The sequence below is a fragment of the Gigantopelta aegis genome, chromosome 3 (assembly GCF_016097555.1).
Source record: "Gigantopelta aegis isolate Gae_Host chromosome 3, Gae_host_genome, whole genome shotgun sequence".
Classification (NCBI taxonomy): Eukaryota; Metazoa; Mollusca; class Gastropoda; order Neomphalida; family Peltospiridae; genus Gigantopelta; species Gigantopelta aegis.
In genome coordinates, this window is record NC_054701.1 from 34,336,081 (window position 1) to 34,356,392 (window position 20,312).

A 20,312-nucleotide genomic window follows, 5' to 3' on the forward strand; every position below is an offset into this window, starting at 1 on the left:
GGGATGGATGGATGGATGGATGGTATGGATGGTACGGATGGATGGTATGGATGATATGGATGGTATGGATGGATGGGATGGATGGGATGGATGGGATGGATGGTATGGATGGTATAGATTGATGGATGGATGGATGGATTGTTGGTATGGAAGGATGGATGGTTGGATGGATGGATGGATGGATGGATGGATGGATGGATGGATGGATGGATGGATGGATGAGATGGATGGATGCATGGATGGATGGATGGATGGTATGGATGGATGGTATGGATGATATGGATGGTATGGATGGATGGGATGGATGGATGGATGGTATGGATGGTATGGATGGATGGTATGGATGATATGGATGGTATGGATGGATGGGATGGATGGGATGGATGGGATGGATGGAATGGATGGTATGGATGGTATAGATTGATGGATGGATGGATGGATTGTTGGTATGGAAGGATGGATGGTATGGATGGTATGGATGGTTGGTTGGTCGGTAAATGTCCATGTCAAACAGGACCACAGTCCCCAGAGCACATCCTGCAATTCTGCCCCCTCTACGATGAAGCCAGGATAAAGCACTGGCCGAACCGAGCAACACTGGCTGTCAAGCTTTGGGGTTCCAAAGAAGACTTGACAGAGACAGCATTTTTTATCACCACAACCGGACTCCAAATCTAATGCAAACTATAGCTTGAACACAGAAGAAGGTTGGTTGGTTGGCTGGTTTGTTGAATGGATGGATGGATGGATGAGATGGATGAGATGGATGGAGGAGATGGATGGATGGATGGATGGATGGATGGTATGGATGGTATGGATGGATGGATGGATGGATGGATGGATGGATGGATGGATGGTTGGTTGGTTGGATGGATGGATTTTTGGATGAGATGGATGAGATGGATGGATGGACGGATTGACAGACAGATATGCCTCCTGTTTTAATAATATAAATGCTGTATGTAGGTAGACATTTGTGTGTTGACAATATGGTGCTGGCACAATATGGTGCTGGCACAATATTTAAAACACTATCGCACATTAAAGTTTGTTTTGTTTAACAATACCACTAGGGCATATTGATTTATTAATCATCAGCTGTTGAATGTCAAACATTTGGTAATTCTGACCTATAGTCTTAGAGAGGAAACCCGCTACATTTTCCCATTAGTAGCAAGGGATCTTTTATATGCACCATCCAGACAGGACAGCACATACCACGGCCTTTGATATACAAGTCGTGGCTGGAACGAGAAATAGCCCAATGGGTCCAATGATGAGGATCAATCCTAGACCGACCATGTTTCAAGCGAGTGTTTTACCACTGGGTTACATCCCGCCCCCTCTCGCACAATTTAGTAAAGTGACTCAAAAGGTAGAGAGGTTATAGTCCAATGGGCCCAAAGACGAGGATCGATCCTAGACCGACTATGTTTTGAGCGAGTGCTTTACCACTGGGCTATGCCCCACGCCCCCTATCGCACATTGTAGTGAAGTGACTCAAAAGGCAGAGAGGTCCACACTAAGCCGCAATCCGATTAATGTGGCAGAATCGCGATGTGCTCACAATCCATTCTCGCACGTAACTGCGGATGTTGTCAGGGTAAACAACACTGTCATCCATGTTTGGCTTTCCAATCGACTACCAGGACGCAGATTTTCTAATTTGTTGCTTGTTTGTGGATCAACGAGCATGTGAAGCGATGTCAACGAGGAAATAGTTAGAACAGACCGCATGGCAAGGCAGGCGTACAAATGGGATAATCAAACACGGGGTAATTAGAACAGGAGAAAAGTCATTAGAACAGATCGCCATTCAGTTCCAAAAACACGCGCAAAGCTCAACAAGATGTTTTGCCTGTGAATCATTTGAAAAAGCTATCTTTTTAATTGTTAAGCTAATAGGGATTTCCTTTATTTTTAAAAGTTCTGTTTCCATTTCATTTTAAAACAAACACATTTACTGTATAAAAAAAAGAGGAAAAGAATGAAGAAAATTTCCTCACTCCTACATATATTGTTGGGGGAGTATTACTTTCTGCATGTATTTTTGTCTGTATCATGAATGGTTTCCAGTCACTGAGAACTTCCCAGAGATTAATTGCCTGCAAATGGCTCAGCTTGACTAGGTAATTTACAACAATGAATTTTAAAATACACCTGTAATTTATTTTCAGTATTTTCGAGTGGATATTTCTGATCAGTTACTCCTTCTTTTACCTGAAATTTAGATAATTTTGTTTATTTTGTTTGATTAATGATTTTCTTGAATATTAAATGAATCCACCTGTTTCTGTGTTTAAAGCCTTCATCTTTGGTTCACCAAACTTGGAGCGGGACGTAGCTCAGGTACAGTGCTCGACTGATGCCTGATCGATTTAGGATCGATTCCCATCGGTGGGCTCAATGGGCTATTTCTCGTTCCAGCCAGTGCTCCACAACTAGTGTAACAAAACCAATGTGATGACCTATTATAAAAATCCATAATCGATTGTCACAGGTAATTTTAACAGTAAATATGCTACAGTTTAAGTTTGTTTTCATGTGTACATAAAGAAAAAAAAAAGAGAAGATATTGAATAGGTACTAAATGTAAAATCAGCAATTTGTGTGATCTTTCCAGATGAACATAACAACAGATACATAGTCCTAATCATTCAAATCTTTCTTAAGTTTATATAATTGTAAAACAGATATAATACAAGCAAATTTCTGTTCAGTATCTCGTCATGATTCGCTACCCAAGTTTCAGAGATTGCTACACAATTTTAAAACATTAAACAATAATTGCTAATAAATTTTCAATTCACAGTGACTAGAAATTATCCGTAATCAAGATTTTGAAAACAAAATATTTCCTGTTAGAATCAAATGTGGGATTGGTTAATGCAAACCAACTATAACAGATGATTAATGATGAAATTGCAACCTGATCTCCAACACCAGTAGATGGCCGAGGCAGACAAAGTGTATGCCTAGAGCAGTACCTTTCAACTTTTCAACATTAATTACAATACACAAACGTTGACAAAACGTACATTTTTCAACTGAACGGTCATCCTGAAAAGAAATGCTGTTTAATTTAAACCAAAGCATATTTTAACTATAAAACCGTCACTATTTAAAATATGTGCTGATTCACGTGGGGTTTTTTTTTTAACAAGTGGGCAATTAATGGAGAACTATTTCGAAAGAAAAAAGAAGTACACGACACTGTATAGAACAGCACACGTATGGCTGTGAATTTTAAATGTACGATCAAAGATAAGAACACCTTCCGTAACTGCTTTGCTCACAACATTTCCATGCTGTCGCCTGCTACACGGGCTTTCAGACTTGATGGTCTGTGACAAATTGTCAAGATGATCGGTGTCTCCCACGACTCGTAACTCAAAGCAAGACGAATAATCCTTTTGATCCTTTTGTGACGGCGACCAGTAGTTACCTTAGCACTTGGTGATCATAAGCTCCATGGCTGCCTTCATTGCAGAAAAACGACTCAAATCTATTCAGATTTACTCACCTCTAATGATTGCTGCTTCAATTTCGCTAGTCTACCAGTGTTAATTACCACTTTTGTGTCCATTCCGCTTTTTGTTTGCAGATTTACAGATCAGACAAAAGTGTAACTGCTCGTAAGGGAAACAGTTAAAAAAAAAAACGGGAAAAAAAAACCTTAACTAAAATGCCGTCTTTTCACAGTTTATGATCTGTAACTATTACAGTGCTGGTGTTCAGTTTTGATGCAGGACAGAGCTGCTTTAGTCGGTGATTTAAGGTGAGAGAGGTTTTACAAAAGGTCAAATGTCAGAGAGTTATAGACTTGTCACGAGTAGAGAATACCGGTAGGTTTAACCCAGACATCGATTAATATTACAATACCGTCCAATAGCTCAGGTGACTGCAAGCAAATAATAGAAGTTTAAAAGAAAAGACAAATGAAAATAATAGAAGTTTAAAAGAAAGGACATAGTTTTCTCCAAGTGTAAATTTGGGAACCGCCAAATGCTTTTCTTCCCATGAAATTGCATGCAATTTTGATTTAGCACACAGTAATTAAAATGATTTTTATCTGCAATAGCATTTCAGTGCAATTTGATTACAAAGACTTCAAATGGGAATCAGTGATGAATATCAGGCATCAAACACACAGAAACCATTATATTTCTTTACCATGTTAGTAAATGTAAGTGTATCCTTCTTTCCATCCATCCATCCATCCATCCATCCATCCAACCAACCATCGACCCAAAACCCACTTATCCATCCATCCACCCATTCACAATTAATATACAAGAAGAGTATAAACGGAATGAAAACACAAGTCACTACCTCCAAAAAAAGACATAGCAGTGTAATTGACTGTGTATGTACATGCAATACTAGTAGCGATGTATGTTTCAAAGAACAGCTTGGAGTTATGTTGCATGCTATAGATTAAGCAACTGATTAGCTATCAACATAAATGGAAACAAGTCACAGCAGCACTAGAACAAAGAAAAAAGTCAAACAGCTGACAAAAACAGTTTTAAAAATGTTATTGAAATTTCCTCTTTTTTTTTTAATTGAATGGACTACTCTTAACATTATTAATGGGATTTTTAAAAAGTTTATACATAGAGAATAATATATCAGTGGCCGTTAGATACCATTTATCTCACAACGAGTTGTTTATATAGAGAATACTACACGAGTGGCCGTTAGATACCATTTATCTCACAACGAGTTGTTTATATAGAGAATACTACATGAGTGGCCGTTAGATACCATTTATCTCACAACGAGTTGTTTATATAGAGAATACTACATGAGTGGCCGTTAGATACCATTTATCTCACAACTCGTTGTTTTAAATTGTATCTAATGAGCAAAAGCGAGTTTGATACATTTTTAAACAATGAGTTGTGAGATAAATGGTATCTAACAGACACGAATGTTGTATTCTATTTCTTACATATCCTGAAAAAACCAGTTTTAAAATAAATTTAAATGCCTTTTCCAACGAAAACCTATTGAAGGCCCTTGTGCTTATAGTTAACTTGTGCATCACAGATAAGTCAATTTCAGGTTAACTTGTACGTCACGGGTTATCGATTTGACTGTTCTTTTTTTCATTGGATGGTATGGCATTGGTGACCTGGTTATCACCTAGGAACTGCCAGTCGTAGGTCTTTGAAATGTTAACACACATAGTAACAAGTATGTATTAACAAAAATAACGAATGATGTTCTCAGCAACGGGTGTGTAAGAAATTGTGATTACAATAATACAGAACAGGATGAGCATAATAAGCCTCTTGATTCATTAGGTAATGGGAGTGGGACGTAGCCCAGTGGTAAAGCGCTTGCTTGATGTGCGGTCGGTCTGGGATCGATCCCTGTCAGTGGGCCCATTGGGCTATTTCTTGTTCCAGCCAGTGCACCATGACTGGCATATCAAAGGCCATGGTATGTGCTATCCTGTCTGTGGGATGGTGCATATAAAAGATCCCTTGCTGCTAATCGAAAAGAGTAGCCCATGAAGTGGCGACAGTGGATTTCCTCTCTCAATATCTGTGTGGTCCTTAACCATATGTCCGACAACATAAACCATAAATAAAATATGTTGAGTGTGTCGTTAAATAAAACATTTCCTTTCCTTTCCATTAGGTAATGTTGTTGAAAAATAAATAGAGTTAAATCAGCCAATTCAATTTTCACAGTAGACGATGCCATAAGAGCAGGAATACAGTTTGAACTTTAAAGTTTAAAACTCTAGGATTAACTTTTTTTAAGTTGAATAGTACGACAATTATTCAATACAGATCAGTGATATTTTATGCAAAAAATGCATATACTGAACATGAAAAATTCAGTTTTCGAAATGTTGGAGGCATAAATACGGGGTTCAAAATTACGAAATTCACAAATGGCTTTCCACAAAATATTTTTTGAATTGTTCAAGTAGTTTTGGAGAAGTTGAAAATCTTAAGGTTTCTGTACAACAGACGACGGATGATGGACAATGATGATGACAGCTCAGGTGACCTAAAAATAGTGTGAAATTTGACCATCATTGGTAGTAGCCTACATACAGTAGATGTTGAATAGGTTCTCATTGGTATACCATTTTTTGACATTATATATTGCATCATGCACCATTTTGAAAATAAACCATGTATTAAACTGACAATTTCACCATCAATACACAATATAATAAACTGCTTTTTGGAGGTGTAAAATATCAATTTTCTGCCTTGCATACTTCTCCCGCAATTCAGCTTCAGAAAGTGTGACATTTGTTTTGTTTTAATCATCCGATATATCATGCATATGCCAAATACAATGTAGTTGAGAAATGGACTTTTTGGCAAATTCATTATGTGTCTTCAACAAGTTCTACTCCCTTTCTCACTTGGTTAATGAGCCAATGCCAAGAAGCTGGAATTTATGACTGTCAAATCAGTGCTTAGCAATTATATTTTTATCATAATATATTTTGAAGATCTTATTGGAATATCCCTTTTGTAACTCTTTCTATTCTTTTTCATTTCAAGTGCATTACAGTAAATGTCAAATTAAACAGATAAATGGATAGATAGACATCATATCCCTACACATGACAGAGAAACAAAAAGCAACACTACTGAAAGACTGCTACATCTATGACATGTAAATCAGAACACACCCTTATCACCTCCCGTATTGAATGTTAAAACAATTGTTTCATCTATTGTAGTGTTTTTGTCCCTTTTCATGTGGCTATATATACATACAGACTGTCAAAGGTTTAAAATATTAATCTGCAAAACTAATCCTGTGTTGCAACAGGAATAGATTTACATTAAAGGTGGTGTTTAAAATTATGCAATATGGTCAACTAATCAACATGATACTTATATGGATATGAGTTTCGTTTGATAGTATTGGTATTAAACAAAATTAATACAGCCCATCAAGATTTGAACCTTTGAACACATCATTTGTTCTCCTTTAGTTTTCTTGTCTTTTTTATATACTATTGAAGGGGTTTTTTTTCTTACAATAATGGGATTTTACCCTGTCCAAACCACTGCCCCACAAAGGTTGTGAAATGTGCTGCCCTGGGAAAGTGGTTATAAGATTTTTTGTTAACAGGAAAATGTTGCAAGTTTCCTCTGATGATTACCTGTCAGAATTACCAAATGTCTGACATCCATTGTAAACTGATGGTGAGTGTGTTATGTATTGTGGTTAATTACTTTATTTTTCCGGGATCAAATAGACAATAACACCCACAAAGCCAATGACATCATTAAAGGTGACGTCATTAGCAATTGGAACAGGCGAAGTTGACGATTCAAGAGTCTACAGTTAGATTGTAGCCAGGTATTTTTTTCAAGAAATACCAAATATACAGTTAGTTCTGTAGAAAAATGATTCAGTTTACAATGGACATAACCATATGGAGTTTTTAGATTTGCAGGTCTTATTGTTGATTTGATTCACACAAATGTTTCATTTTAGACCTCAAGCTGACGCCTTTGGTCAAAAATAACATAACACATACCACGACCTTTGATATACCAGTCGTGGTGCACAGGCTGGAGTTACAAATAGCCCAATGGGCCCACCAATGGGGATCGATCCCAAACTGACCATCATCAAGCGAGCGCTTTACCACTGGGCTACTCTTAGAGAGGAAACCTGCTACATTTTTCCATTAGTAGAAAGGAATCTTTTATTTGCATCATCCGGAAGACAGGATAGCACATACCACAACTTTGATATACCAATCGTAGTGAATTGACTGGAATGAGAAATAGCCCAATGGACTAACCGATGGGGATCGATCCTTGACTGACCGAGCATAAGGCGAGCATTTCTACTACTGGGCTACATGTACATGTATGTTCCACCCCTTCTTGACGCAAGGACACCCCTCACCCTCACCCCCACCCCCCCACCCAAAAGGAAATATTTTATTTAACGATGCACTCAACACATTTTATTTACGGTTATATGGCGTCGGACATATGGCTAAGGACCACACAGATATTGAGAGAGGAAACCCGCTGTCGCCACTTCATGAGCTACCCTTTTCGATTAGCAGCAAGGGATCTTTTATATGCACCATCCCACAGACAGGATAGTACACACCACAGCCTTTGTTACACCAGTTATGGAGCACTGGCTGGAACGAGAAATAGCCCAATAAGTCCACTGATGGGGATTGATCCTAGATGGACTGCGCATTAAGCGAATGCTTTACCACTGGGCTATGCCCCCCACCCACCCCCCACCCCCCAAAAAAAGAAGCCTACTAAAACAAATACCAGGTAAGAGATTTTAAAGATAAAAAAGTTCTTACAAGTTGGTAGTACACAGGCACAGAAGTCTCATGACCTAGACAGTACATCAGTAATTACAGGCTTTCTGCTGTGTCAACGTTATGAACGATTTGCCCACAGGTAAAACAAGAGGTGTGAAGATTTTATTATGTCTGAGAGAACCTGACGAAATCATTAACACTAGAAGACTGATAGCCTGATCATGTCTAGACATGAGGGGAAAAAAACTCTATGTTTGAAAGGCATGATAAATCATATTATACACCTTTGAACAATGAACAAACTGAGACCATAACAATTGATGCACGATTTTAACAGGTAAAATTGACATAGGATGAAAAGATAATCCAGATAACTTCACAGAGTGTTGAAAGTAGTTACAGTAAGGGTTTGTTTTTTTAATTCAAGAACAAAGACAGAAATTGTTTTCTTTATAATAAAAATCCAGAATTTAGAAATTTTAAAACCAATTTTCATCTCAAAAGAAAATGTAGATTTTCATCTTAACATTACGTAATTTTTATATGGCGGATTATTGGCCTGAGGATGATATATAGAGAATATTACTAAACAAGTTCCTATTAGTGTGTTTTCACACAGACAAGTTTTAATATAAATGGTCTCTTAACAGGAATGAATATAATATTCTGTTTATTACAACGCTCATCATTAAACAAAAATCTGATAATTACTTCCAATAAAACTCTCAATTAGACATGGAAATGCACAGAGCGATCGAAATGATGTCATGTGGTTGTCATGACTATTTAGATTTATTAATTATTTATTATTATTTATTTCTTATCAGTGAAACTTTGCATTCCTATACCAGACATTTCTCGATAAAATTTAGATTACAGTCACATATTTAAGGCAAAAGTATTCTAACATTTAATTTTGTTAAAATATACGACTAAGTTTAATTATAAGAATTATAACCACAGTTTATGCAAGTAGTATGAACTGAAGGAACAATGTGCACACGTTTTGTATGACGCTCTAGGCACACTGTCAATCAGCTGATCCGAGGTCATGACCCGGGACTCAAAATAGCCGCATGCTAAAGGCAGTCCTTTTGGGTTTTTTACATCTATAGATAGTCCATTCCATCCTTCTACAATTTTAGTTTTTTTTGTAATTAGTATCATTTTGATTTGACATAGGAAGAAAAGTAAAAGTGTTTTGGAAATAACAAAAATAGACTATTTTCTGTGCAATTTAGAAAACAATCGCCTCAGAAATATAACTAATACAGTGAAACCTCTCAATACCGGACCCTCAGTAAACCGGAATTCCCTCAGTAAACCAGTAAACCGGAATTCCCTCAGTAAACCGGAATTCTCAGTAAACCGGAATTCCCTCAGTAAACCGGACACTTTACAGAGTCCCTGTTTAAAAACAAAGACAGAATTTAACCTCTCTAAACCGGATCCCTCTTAAAACCAGAAATTTGTCGTGGTAAAGTGTTCGCTTGATGCGCGGTCGGGCTTGTATCGATCCCCGTCGGTGGACCCATCAGGCTATTTCTCGCTCCAGCCAGTGCACCATGACTGGTATATCAAAGGCAGTGGTATGTGCTATCCTGTCTGTGGGATGGTACATATAAAAGATCCCTTGCTGCTAATCGAAAAGAGTAGCCCATCGAGTGGCGACAGTGGGTTTCCTCTCTCAATATCTGTGTGGTCCTTAACCATATATCCGACGCCCCAAAAACCGTAAAATAAATGTGTTGAGTGCATCGTTAAATAAAACATTTCCTTCCTGGTCCTAAGGGTGTCTGGTTTAGAAGGGTTTCACTGTAGTAAATTTCATAGTATGAAAAACAAGCATTCCCTGTGGGATGGACTATAGCAGGTGAAATAGAAATTGACCTGCTAAAGCTACCAACAATTAGCAGGTCATTTTTCAAGAGAGAGATATTTGTCCTATTATCTCGTGTGCTATTAAATTTAGCTCATGATTCCGTTATATATTAATTCCATAGCAAGCTTGTAGGAACCAGGGAGGCCTGGGGGCAAAAATGTATATTTTGTGTGAACAAAAGTATAATAGGAGAAAGTCAAATAACACTGAAAGTCGATTGTCACGGGTGTAATATTATTTATATGCAGATATTTATATAGATGTAGCTCCTATATACATGTATATAGCACTGCACTGTAATTCCATCATGAAAGATATATATAGATATATATATAGTGCCAAAATTAAGATATACATATAAAAAGCTCCTGAAGACATTTGTGACCTTCGTGAACTGGAGAAACATCAAGAAAAACTGAAAGGTAATTATCAAGGGTGTAACAAAGTATTTATATGCAAATAGACATGTAGCTGCTGTATGTATACATTGTAGCACTGCACTGTAATTTTGTCCCTAAAAGCTGTATTGCTATTATATAATTATAATTATAATTATATAACTGCAGGAGAAAAACAAATATACAAATAATATGCTCCCCAAGACATTTGTGACCTAACGTACGTTTGTCTGATACACAGTTGGTCTGTGATGGTGCATATAAAAGATCCCTTGCAACTGATGAAAAAATGTTGCAGGTTCTCTTTCTAAGACTATGTGTCAAAATTACCAAATGTCTGACATCCAATAGCCGATGATTAATAAATCAATGTGCTTTAGTGATGTTAAACAGAACAAACTTTTTTTGTTTTTTTGTGTGTGACCTAAGTGAATGAAAGAATAACAGAAGTCAACAAAAACAAGCTGAAAGACAACTGTCAAGGGTGTAAGAATGCATTTATAGGCAGATATAGCCGCACTACATGTACAGAACTACGCTGTTGGTCAGCTCAAGCACTTCCGGCTTTTGGCAGCGAGTCGTAGTGTCACACGGTTCAAACTGATACAGACTGTGGACTAACAAAACATAGAGTATGTCTCAACACATCAAACTGGAAGAAGAAAGCAAACAAAAAATCAGGTCAAACGCCGAAGGTGTTTACGGAAATTAAAGCATAAAAAAAATACAAAAAATACAGGAAAACAAAAACTTGCATCTAAGTTCGAGTTGGCCAAGAGCGCATCTTACAAACAGCAAACTGCGGCTTGTTATAACAATAGTAGCACCCTAAAATTAAGCATGTTACCACGAAGCAGGCAAACTTGACAGCCGCCAGAGTTGAAACACACCAAGAGGCTCCGTAGCATCAACACGATAATTGTCGATTATGCCCTACCTGCAAGAAGTCGCAATTGTCTTCCAAAAGTGGCAGTTGCCTCAGCTCATTAGGCAGACCAGGAAGAGAAGGCGGAAGGAACCTATTCAACCTGATCTGTGTTTGTTGGCACAATTCCCACCCTGAATCAAAAAATCAAAAACAAAAGTGTTATGTTAAGTACATTGTATAATCATTGTTCAAAGAAATGTGGTCAGCTGGTCTCATAGTTTAAAACTGAAATCAAACACTAAAAGATTAACATTAAGATAAGATGACACAAATTATCATGCAGGTCACTTCCCAGTTAACCAGGAACTAAACCCAGCATACTTCTACACACAACGTAAAAAAAAAAAAGTAAAAAAAAATGTTTCCTATACTCACAATTTGAACCACATACATATACATGTAGCCTACCCTATAAAAAGCAGATTACTTTGTGACTAGTTCAGTACTGTTGATAACAAAATAAATAGCCAATAATTACTTGTTTAATGCAATCACAAATTGATTTTGCAATCTTTAACAGCTGTTGTATATATGTATATATGTATATATGAAAACAACCCAATTATAGACAAAGATAAATAAATATTTGAAAACTGAAACTGAAACTGAAGTTAACTGCAAATAGAAAATACAAGACTTGAAACTGGTTTCAAAACAAGAAATTAAAAGAGTTGATATGGTTTTGTTTTAATTCATTCTCATGCTTAAAAATCAGAATTTAAATCTGTGGCATATAAATGGACTATATAACATCAGATAAAGTGTAAAAATCAGAATTTAAATCTGTGGCATATAAATGGACTATATAACATCAGATAAAGTGTAAAAATCAGAATTTAAATCTGTAAAAATCAGAATTTAAATCTGTGGCATATAAATGGATTATATAACATCATATAAAGTGTATATATACTATATATACTATATATACACATGTATAACATCAGACAAAGTGTAGAAATCAGAATTTGACACGTAATTGGACTACACACACATGTACAACTTCAGACAAAGTTTAAAAGACATGTGTGAACAGCGTTGTACAAATGTTGTTCTCTCCTATTTTAGCTGGCCAAACGAACCGTTTGTTAAAGAGAAACATGCTAAATTTGTCCTCTTGGGGAATGCACTTTAAAACAACATCGCTCTACTTCCTTGTGTAACCAGCAAAATGTTGATCTTTGCCTTGTCAGTCTCTCAAACAAGGTCCAGTCAAACTACCTACAACAACCACGGGAAATTCAACTCTCTCAAGCAGTAGTAACAAAAAAACAAAAAAGTTTTGTTTTACAACACCAATCACATTGGTTAATTAATAAATCGATTACTGGATGTCAAACATATGTTACTTCTGACACATAGTCTTCTAATGATCCCCCCCCCCCCCCCCCACCAACCCAATACATTTTTCTATTAGCATTAGCAGAATTATAGGGATCTTTTATATGTATTAATTATCCCAGACAGGACAGGACATACCACAGACATTGATTATACCTGTCATGCAAACATGTTTGGATGGGAAAACCCCGAATGAGTGTACTGAGGAGGATCAATCATGTATGACCGAAGCACTTCAGGCAAGCACTCTATCAACTCTAACTATGGTTATTTCAACACTTGCATCAAAGACAGGAAACTGCTGTCACCCTAGACTACCTAGTTCCTAATAACAATTAAGCAAAAGATCTTTTTTCATGCACTTTCCCAAGGCAGAACAGTACGTGCCAAGGCTTTTTACGTATCAGTCATAGGCAATTGTAACATCAAGTGCAATCAATCCTCAAAACACATCGCAAGACAGGCGGTGTGGTGCGGTAATTTTAACATGCTAATATACCTGTGAGGTTTCGAGCATGTCTGTCCAGGTCCTGTCTCTGGATATAGACAAGACAGGCAAGAACTCTATACCACGAAGCTACATCCTACCCTGCATGTAGTGATAAAGGAAGTAATGTTTTATTTTATGACACGCTCAACACATTTTGATTATGGTTATATGGTGCTGGATAAAGATAATGAGAGAGAAAACCTGCTACCTCCACACGATGGGCTATTCTTTCCAATTAAAAACAAGGGATCTGTTACAGGCAACATCCAGTGGACATACCACAGCCTTTGTTACAGCAGTTGTGGAGTTCAGGCTGGAACAGGAAATAGACAGACAGAGATCGATTTAAGTAAGGGGGAAAAATCTAAACATTATTACTACATATTGTCTGTGTTAACAGCTACACAATGTACATAAGACGGGTCTCTGAAAAGTGAAAATTAAAGTATGACCCATAAATCAGTTGAGTTATGCAAGTTTTGTTCAGGTAATTCAGTTTGTTTTGCCCAAATCATTACAAAATGTGCTCTTAATATGCAAATTTATTTCACAAAAAAAAAAAGAAAAAAAAAAGGGCAATATGCAAAATTCAACACTAATTAATTAATTAATCATCAGCTATTGGATATCAAACATTTTGCAATTCTTTCACAACTAATCTTCAGATGAAACCTGCTATATTTTTCCATTAGTAGCAAGGGATCTTTTATATGCACTTTCCCACAGATGAGACAGCACATGGTCTTTGTATATTATACCAGTTGTTGGGCACTGGTTGGGATGGAAAAAAACCAAAACATTTAAGTCCACTAAACAGGTTTTATCCTTTGACTCAAGCACATCAGACGAGCGCTCTACCGACTGAGCTATAAAAATCCCACTCTCTGAATACGTACTTCAAAACTTGCGACACTTGAAGCTGATGATCGATCTGAGATGTTTATACAATCGGCAGGTTGCGACGGACAATGTGTGAAGCATGTCTTGGTTATCTCTCTCGGTAAGATACACACCACTGTCATCACACGATAACTCTGTACATGTTTCTTCCTGATGGCCGGGACACTTGTTTTCATCAAGCCCGTCAACACTCAAAGCTCTCTCTCTGCCAGTTTGTGTAAAGGTTTACCCTGAAAGCACTCATGTCCTCAACAAAAGATTTACAATCACAATCATCTCGCAAGGGGCAAGTCGGGTTTCTGAAAATACGGGTTATTTTCAGAATCGTGGCCTATCACTTCCAGTCAATATTAATCTTGTAACTGTGTACAAGTTTTGTTTGTTTTACTATTTCTGAAATACTTCTCTCAACTTGTACAGCGCAGAACAGAACACTGTGACAACAGGAGGTGATGATGGCTAATGCCAATGCTTTAAATGAATGATGCAAATACTGATGGAAGTCCTAATGTTTGCAGCATCCCAGTAATTAATTCCTAATAATTCTAGACATTAAAAAAAGAAAGATATATATTAGGAAATAACAAGTGTTATCGTCAGAAGCAAATTGAATACACTTGAGTCAATATTAACCGTAGACTTGTGTATTATAGGTTTGTTTGTCTTACTATTTCTGAAATACTTTTCAAACTGTAAAAACAAAGATATATACAGAAAACCTTTCAAAACCAGACCCTCTGTAAACCAGAATTTCCTCAAAACTGGACATTTTTAATGGTCCCCTTTTAATAATCTGTACAGAACTTAACCTCCCTAAACATGGTCCTGAAGGTGTTTGACGTATTCGTAAATACATGTAGTTCATGAAGTTTGATGGTCAGAAACACACTAAATATACAGACGCTCATTTTGTAAACAAAACTAAAAAAAAATTATTATGTAATTAAAGGAATGCTAAAGCAAGGCTTTTGGACTGGTGTGCATATTCAACAATACATAATGCACATTATTGCTTAATATCAACAAGTATAATCGTATAGTTAATTAATAAAACGGTTAAATGTGATGGCTATTATATATAACGGGCACAGCCATTTAGTACCATCCCAGTGAATACGCCCTCTGGCGAGCTGGTGGTTACGTAATACCTAACGTGTCACGTCAGGAATTAGTCTTCGAACTGAAGAAACAAAACATACCTGATTTTTGTGGATGCATCGCAATGTTCTGTAATAATATCTATCCCAGTAACACAGCAACGTGTATATGTGGTTTATTTTTCAATACAAAATAAACCACCATTGTCAAAGTGTTGAAATAACTATTATATTTTGTATATAAATTAACCCACGTACTGAAATAATAGTCGGAGTGTCTTCTTGCTTAATTGGTCTTTTCTTTCCATGGCCTGTACCTGTGGTTCTTGATTGACAGGTGTATATTTAGACGGTCCCTAGACACTGTGTCTAGACACACTAAAAAGACGTGCCTCTTTTATTAAGATCACAGGGTATTGTGTGATAACCTCAAATCATAATGGACTTTACCAGCTTTATTACTGTAAGTAATTCTGTAAAACCCTTGATTAAGTAGACTTTACCATCTAAAATCACAAAACTGACCAATTACGTAGTCCCAGAGAAAAGAAAATTATCACTTGGGTATCGTGAGTGGTTGTTTTTGCTCGAACATATCCTACCAATAGGCCTAATAATATGCATTTTTTCTTTGGATTTTTTAAAAGAAAAAAATACTATAACTCCATTTCCTTATATTGATGCAAACTGAAATATATTTAGTTCAATAATTTATTATACTATCAAGTCATTTATGTTGTTTTACAAGTCAGGTTGATGAAAGCGAAGTGCCTTGTCGTAAATTAGAGCATTTGTTTACACTGTGCATAACAGAGAAGTTAGCAGGAATATTCACGTTTTTTTATTAATTCTAAAATTACGCGTTTTTCATTTGTTCAAGTGTGTGTTGGTAGTCCGGATATGCATCTTTCCAACACATAAGGCTCTTGTTGGAGTTTAGTCTACCTTTAAGTCATTACAAAGGCACTGTTAGTCAGAAACATCTTACAAAACCACCATTCCTGTCCCGAGTCAGGCCACCGATCTTATCGGAGGTCGGACTCAGGATGGGTGTGTTTGAAACCCTAGTGGTACAAGAGCATGTTAAACTAGTTACCTACCTACCTACCTGTCTACAAAACCACCATACTCAGGGCAGTCTGTTCAATAAATGGGTTGGGACGTAGTTTAGTGGTGAAGCACAAACCTGATCAATGCATGATCCATCAACAACTGATCTCTGTCAGTAAGCTCATTGGGCTTATTTTTTAAAATTCTAGCCAGTGTCACAACTGGTGAAAAAAAGACTGTGGTATGTACTATCCTGTCTGTGGGATGGTGCATATAAATGATCCATTGCTGCCAATAATAATTTAAAAAAAGTTGTCTATGTCATCACAGACTATGGTACAGACTACTGAATAACAAGAAGTTTTTTTAATGTCCTTTCAAGACAAGAAGGAAAGCACATTGGGTCCACTGACGGGGGTCAGTCCTGCATTTGGGGGCGGGATGTAGCCCAGTGGCAAAGCGTTCGCTTGATGCACAGCCCGTCTAGGATCGATCCTCGTCGGTGGACCCGTTGGGCTATTTCTCGTTCCAGCCAGTACTCCACAACTGGTGTAACAAAGGCTATTGTATGTACTATCCTGTGTGTGGGATGGTGCATATAAAAGATCCCTTGCTGCCAACCGAAAAGAGTAGCCCATAAAGTGGCGACAGCAGGTTTCCTCTCTCAATATCTGTGTGGTCCTTAACCATATGTCTGACGCCATATAACCATAAATAAAATGTGTTGAGTGCGTCGTTAAATAAAACATTTCCTGCCTGCCTCCTGCATTTGAGCTCATTCCTGGGCACATTTGAAAAAAAACAAAGGCTAAAGTTTGTTTTGTTTAACAACACAACTAGAGGACAGTGATTTATTAATCACTGGCTACTGGATGTCAAACATAACATTTGGGTAATTCTGACATTATAGTCTTAGAGGAATGCTGCTACAGTTTCCATACGTAACAAGGGATCTTTTACATGTACTCTTCCACAGACCGGACAGCACACACCACAACCTTTGATATACCAGACATTGGGACCTATTTGAAAAAAACTAATTTACTGCAATGAAATATTAAAAGAAAGTAAAATACATTACCCAATCTGTCAGTGCTGTTATTGTTTCCGTAGTTCTTGGTGTGTGGAAGATACAGATCAACTTGGATCCTTCTTGTGTTTGCGTAACAGTTCCTAGAAAAAAAGGAGGGATATTTGTTTAACGACACCTCAGCACATTTTAAAACTACAGCTACAGGTATTTGGTGTCTGATATACCATGAAGGATCTTAACATACGTTATAATAATGCATACTGATGGGTGATCGGACAACGACGACCATACAGTGCCAGCAAGACATTTGTCGGTCATTGAGTAAAAAGCTTTAGAGCTTTACTTTGCTCAACAGCATATTCGCTGAAGAGCAGAATCGAAACAACCTCAAACGACATACTTGCCCACCTGCGGTGTACAAATGTGTACATGAAATCTGTTTGTGTTAATCGCTGGCACAAGCTACTGTATATATTATGTAATCAGTTTTGTATGTGATGTTTAAATATGTTCTATGGATCACTGATCTGAAATAAAAATCTATTATTATTATTATTATTATATATGAATATTTTGACACTGGTTTTGAGTAAGAGAGTAAGCCCACTGCAACCACACGTTACTTCTACTGAAAAAGCAAAACCTGATTTTTTTAAAGGCACTTTTCCACAGAGGATGGCTTTTGTTATGATAGACACATGGCACTGCTTGGGACAGGAGAAAAAAACAAAAACAAAGAGTCCATGGAGGGCATTTGATCATGTGACCCATTACACCTCAGGCAACTGGTCCAACAGTTCCTAGACACAAAAAACAAACAAAGACAATTATCAACAGGTAGCAGTGATAGATATCAGCAGAAATTGTCATTAGTCCATCGGATTAATACATCTATAAATCCACTTGTCAGACACTATTTTCACTTGTTTTGAACACTGGGTAACACATTTTGAAGTGGTAGAATAAACTAGGCCAATTACATGACATGTGTATAATAATAATACAAAAATTGTTTTGTTTAATGATATAATGCACAGCGATTAATTAATCATTGACTACTCGATGTCAAATATTTGTAATTTTTGGACAGTCTTTGAGAAAATGAACTACATTTTTCCATTCAAGGTCAATGGTTTAAGGTACATGTACATATTCAGAGCAAGCTGTAAAAGTGCACACCTGTCATCGGTGCAAATACTGACATCTGCCAGCTCTCTCATCCAACACAGGCTTTTATCCCATTCCACCCAGTGTCACTTGATGGGTATATCAAAGGTCGAGGTGTCTGCTATTCTGTCTATGGTAAAGTGATATATGGATATTTAAACACTGTCTATGGTAAAGTGATATATGGATATTTAAACACTGTCTATGTTAAAGTGCATATAAAAGATCCCTTGCTGCTACCAATGAAAAAATATAGCGGGTTTCCTCTGAAGACTATATCACAATTACCGAATATTTAATACCCAATAGCCGATGATTAATTAATCAATGTGCTCTAGTGGTGTTGTTACCACCCCCCCCCCCCCCCCCCAACTTTAACCTATTTAATGAACACTGTAATGGGGTGTTGTGGATGATAATGCATGGCTTGAAATGTGTCTCGTCATGTTAAACAGAGTAAAGAAAGGAAAGGGATATTTGCTTAATGACACCACAGCACAAATAACTCTGATGACATATAGATAATAACGTACAGTAATTCAATAATACATTACATTACCGTACTTATATATATATATATATATAACAGCTACTACTCTATCCGTTTGATCTTTTTTTGCCCCAGCAACCATGATCAAACACAAAATATTCATTTAATAAAACATGATGTAGGAACAAAGTATGAAAAGAATGCAAAATACTATTATGGAACTTAAAACTTTCTGTTCAATCATAGACGTGCACATTCTTAAAATTGATGTGTGTTTTTTTGGTTGTTTGTTTCGGGGTTTTTTCTTTTCGTTTTTTAACATGTCTCTGACAGACGTAATAAAATGAAAGAAGGAAACAATAAACTGTTTGACTGATTGAAAGCCCAAGAGACGATATGTCTGAGTGTTTGGTTACGGTTGGGACGTCATGTTCGCATCTTTCTTTTCCCCGTAAATGCTTTTATTGTCGAGTGAAAAAGTCGAGTGTTCAGCAACAGAGGTTTTGATAATCTCAGTATTTGGGTTCAGCCTGACAGTCTTACAAAGCAATGTGTTATTATCCACTGAAAACACACACACATACACACACCCTATCTACCAGAGCTAGATCAACGCGGCCTTTTAAACTATTCATATTTCAAAAAAGAAAAACTATATCTACTCTTGACTTTGTATGCAACTATATGACACTTTCTTTATAGGAGTAAAATAGGCAACAAGAAAGAAAGAAAACACAGAAAAGAAAAAAATATGACAGCAACATTATGTACTGTTATATTTAAGTGACAATGCTCTTTCAGTATAAACTCAGGGGTTTTATTCCAGATCTATTAAATTTGATTGAATCTGTGAATATTATTTAACCTTTTCGCATTTGTTCTGGAATGACATCACGGGCAGTCTTTTCATGACGTCAAAGTAATAGTGGCATGCAGTATGCCATCACATCCACAATGTAATTAAATTCATGGCAAACCATGCGCCGTCATGCTACACAGATAAGTAAAAAGGTTAAAACAGATTTAAAGAAAAAAACCCTTGTAAAATACGGTTCTTAATAAATTTAAAGACTTCTAATGGAAAGTATTTTGTAATAATAGCTAGTGTGAAAAGAGAAAACATTTTGTTTAATAACATCTCATCATTATGTTATTTTGTTAAACTACATGTACATTCACTAGTGGGAAAAAATGAAATTATTGAAAAGCTAATACATTAGCTAATAACATGACATGTATGTAACAC

General features: G+C 36.7%; 1 protein-coding gene across 1 annotated transcript in view; it reads right to left on the reverse strand.

The window, feature by feature from the left end:
- Positions 1–11,050: 11,050 nt before the first annotated feature.
- LOC121367923 (cysteine-rich DPF motif domain-containing protein 1-like) overlaps positions 11,051–20,312 on the reverse strand; it is a 48,886-nt gene continuing 39,624 nt past the window's right edge. The window contains exons 4-5 of the mRNA XM_041492379.1: positions 17,458–17,549; positions 11,051–11,629 (exon numbers count right to left, since the gene is read on the reverse strand). Of these exons, the coding sequence (XP_041348313.1) occupies positions 17,514–17,549 (36 nt within the window). The 3' untranslated portion in view covers positions 11,051–11,629; positions 17,458–17,513. The remainder of the gene's footprint in view (positions 11,630–17,457; positions 17,550–20,312) is intronic.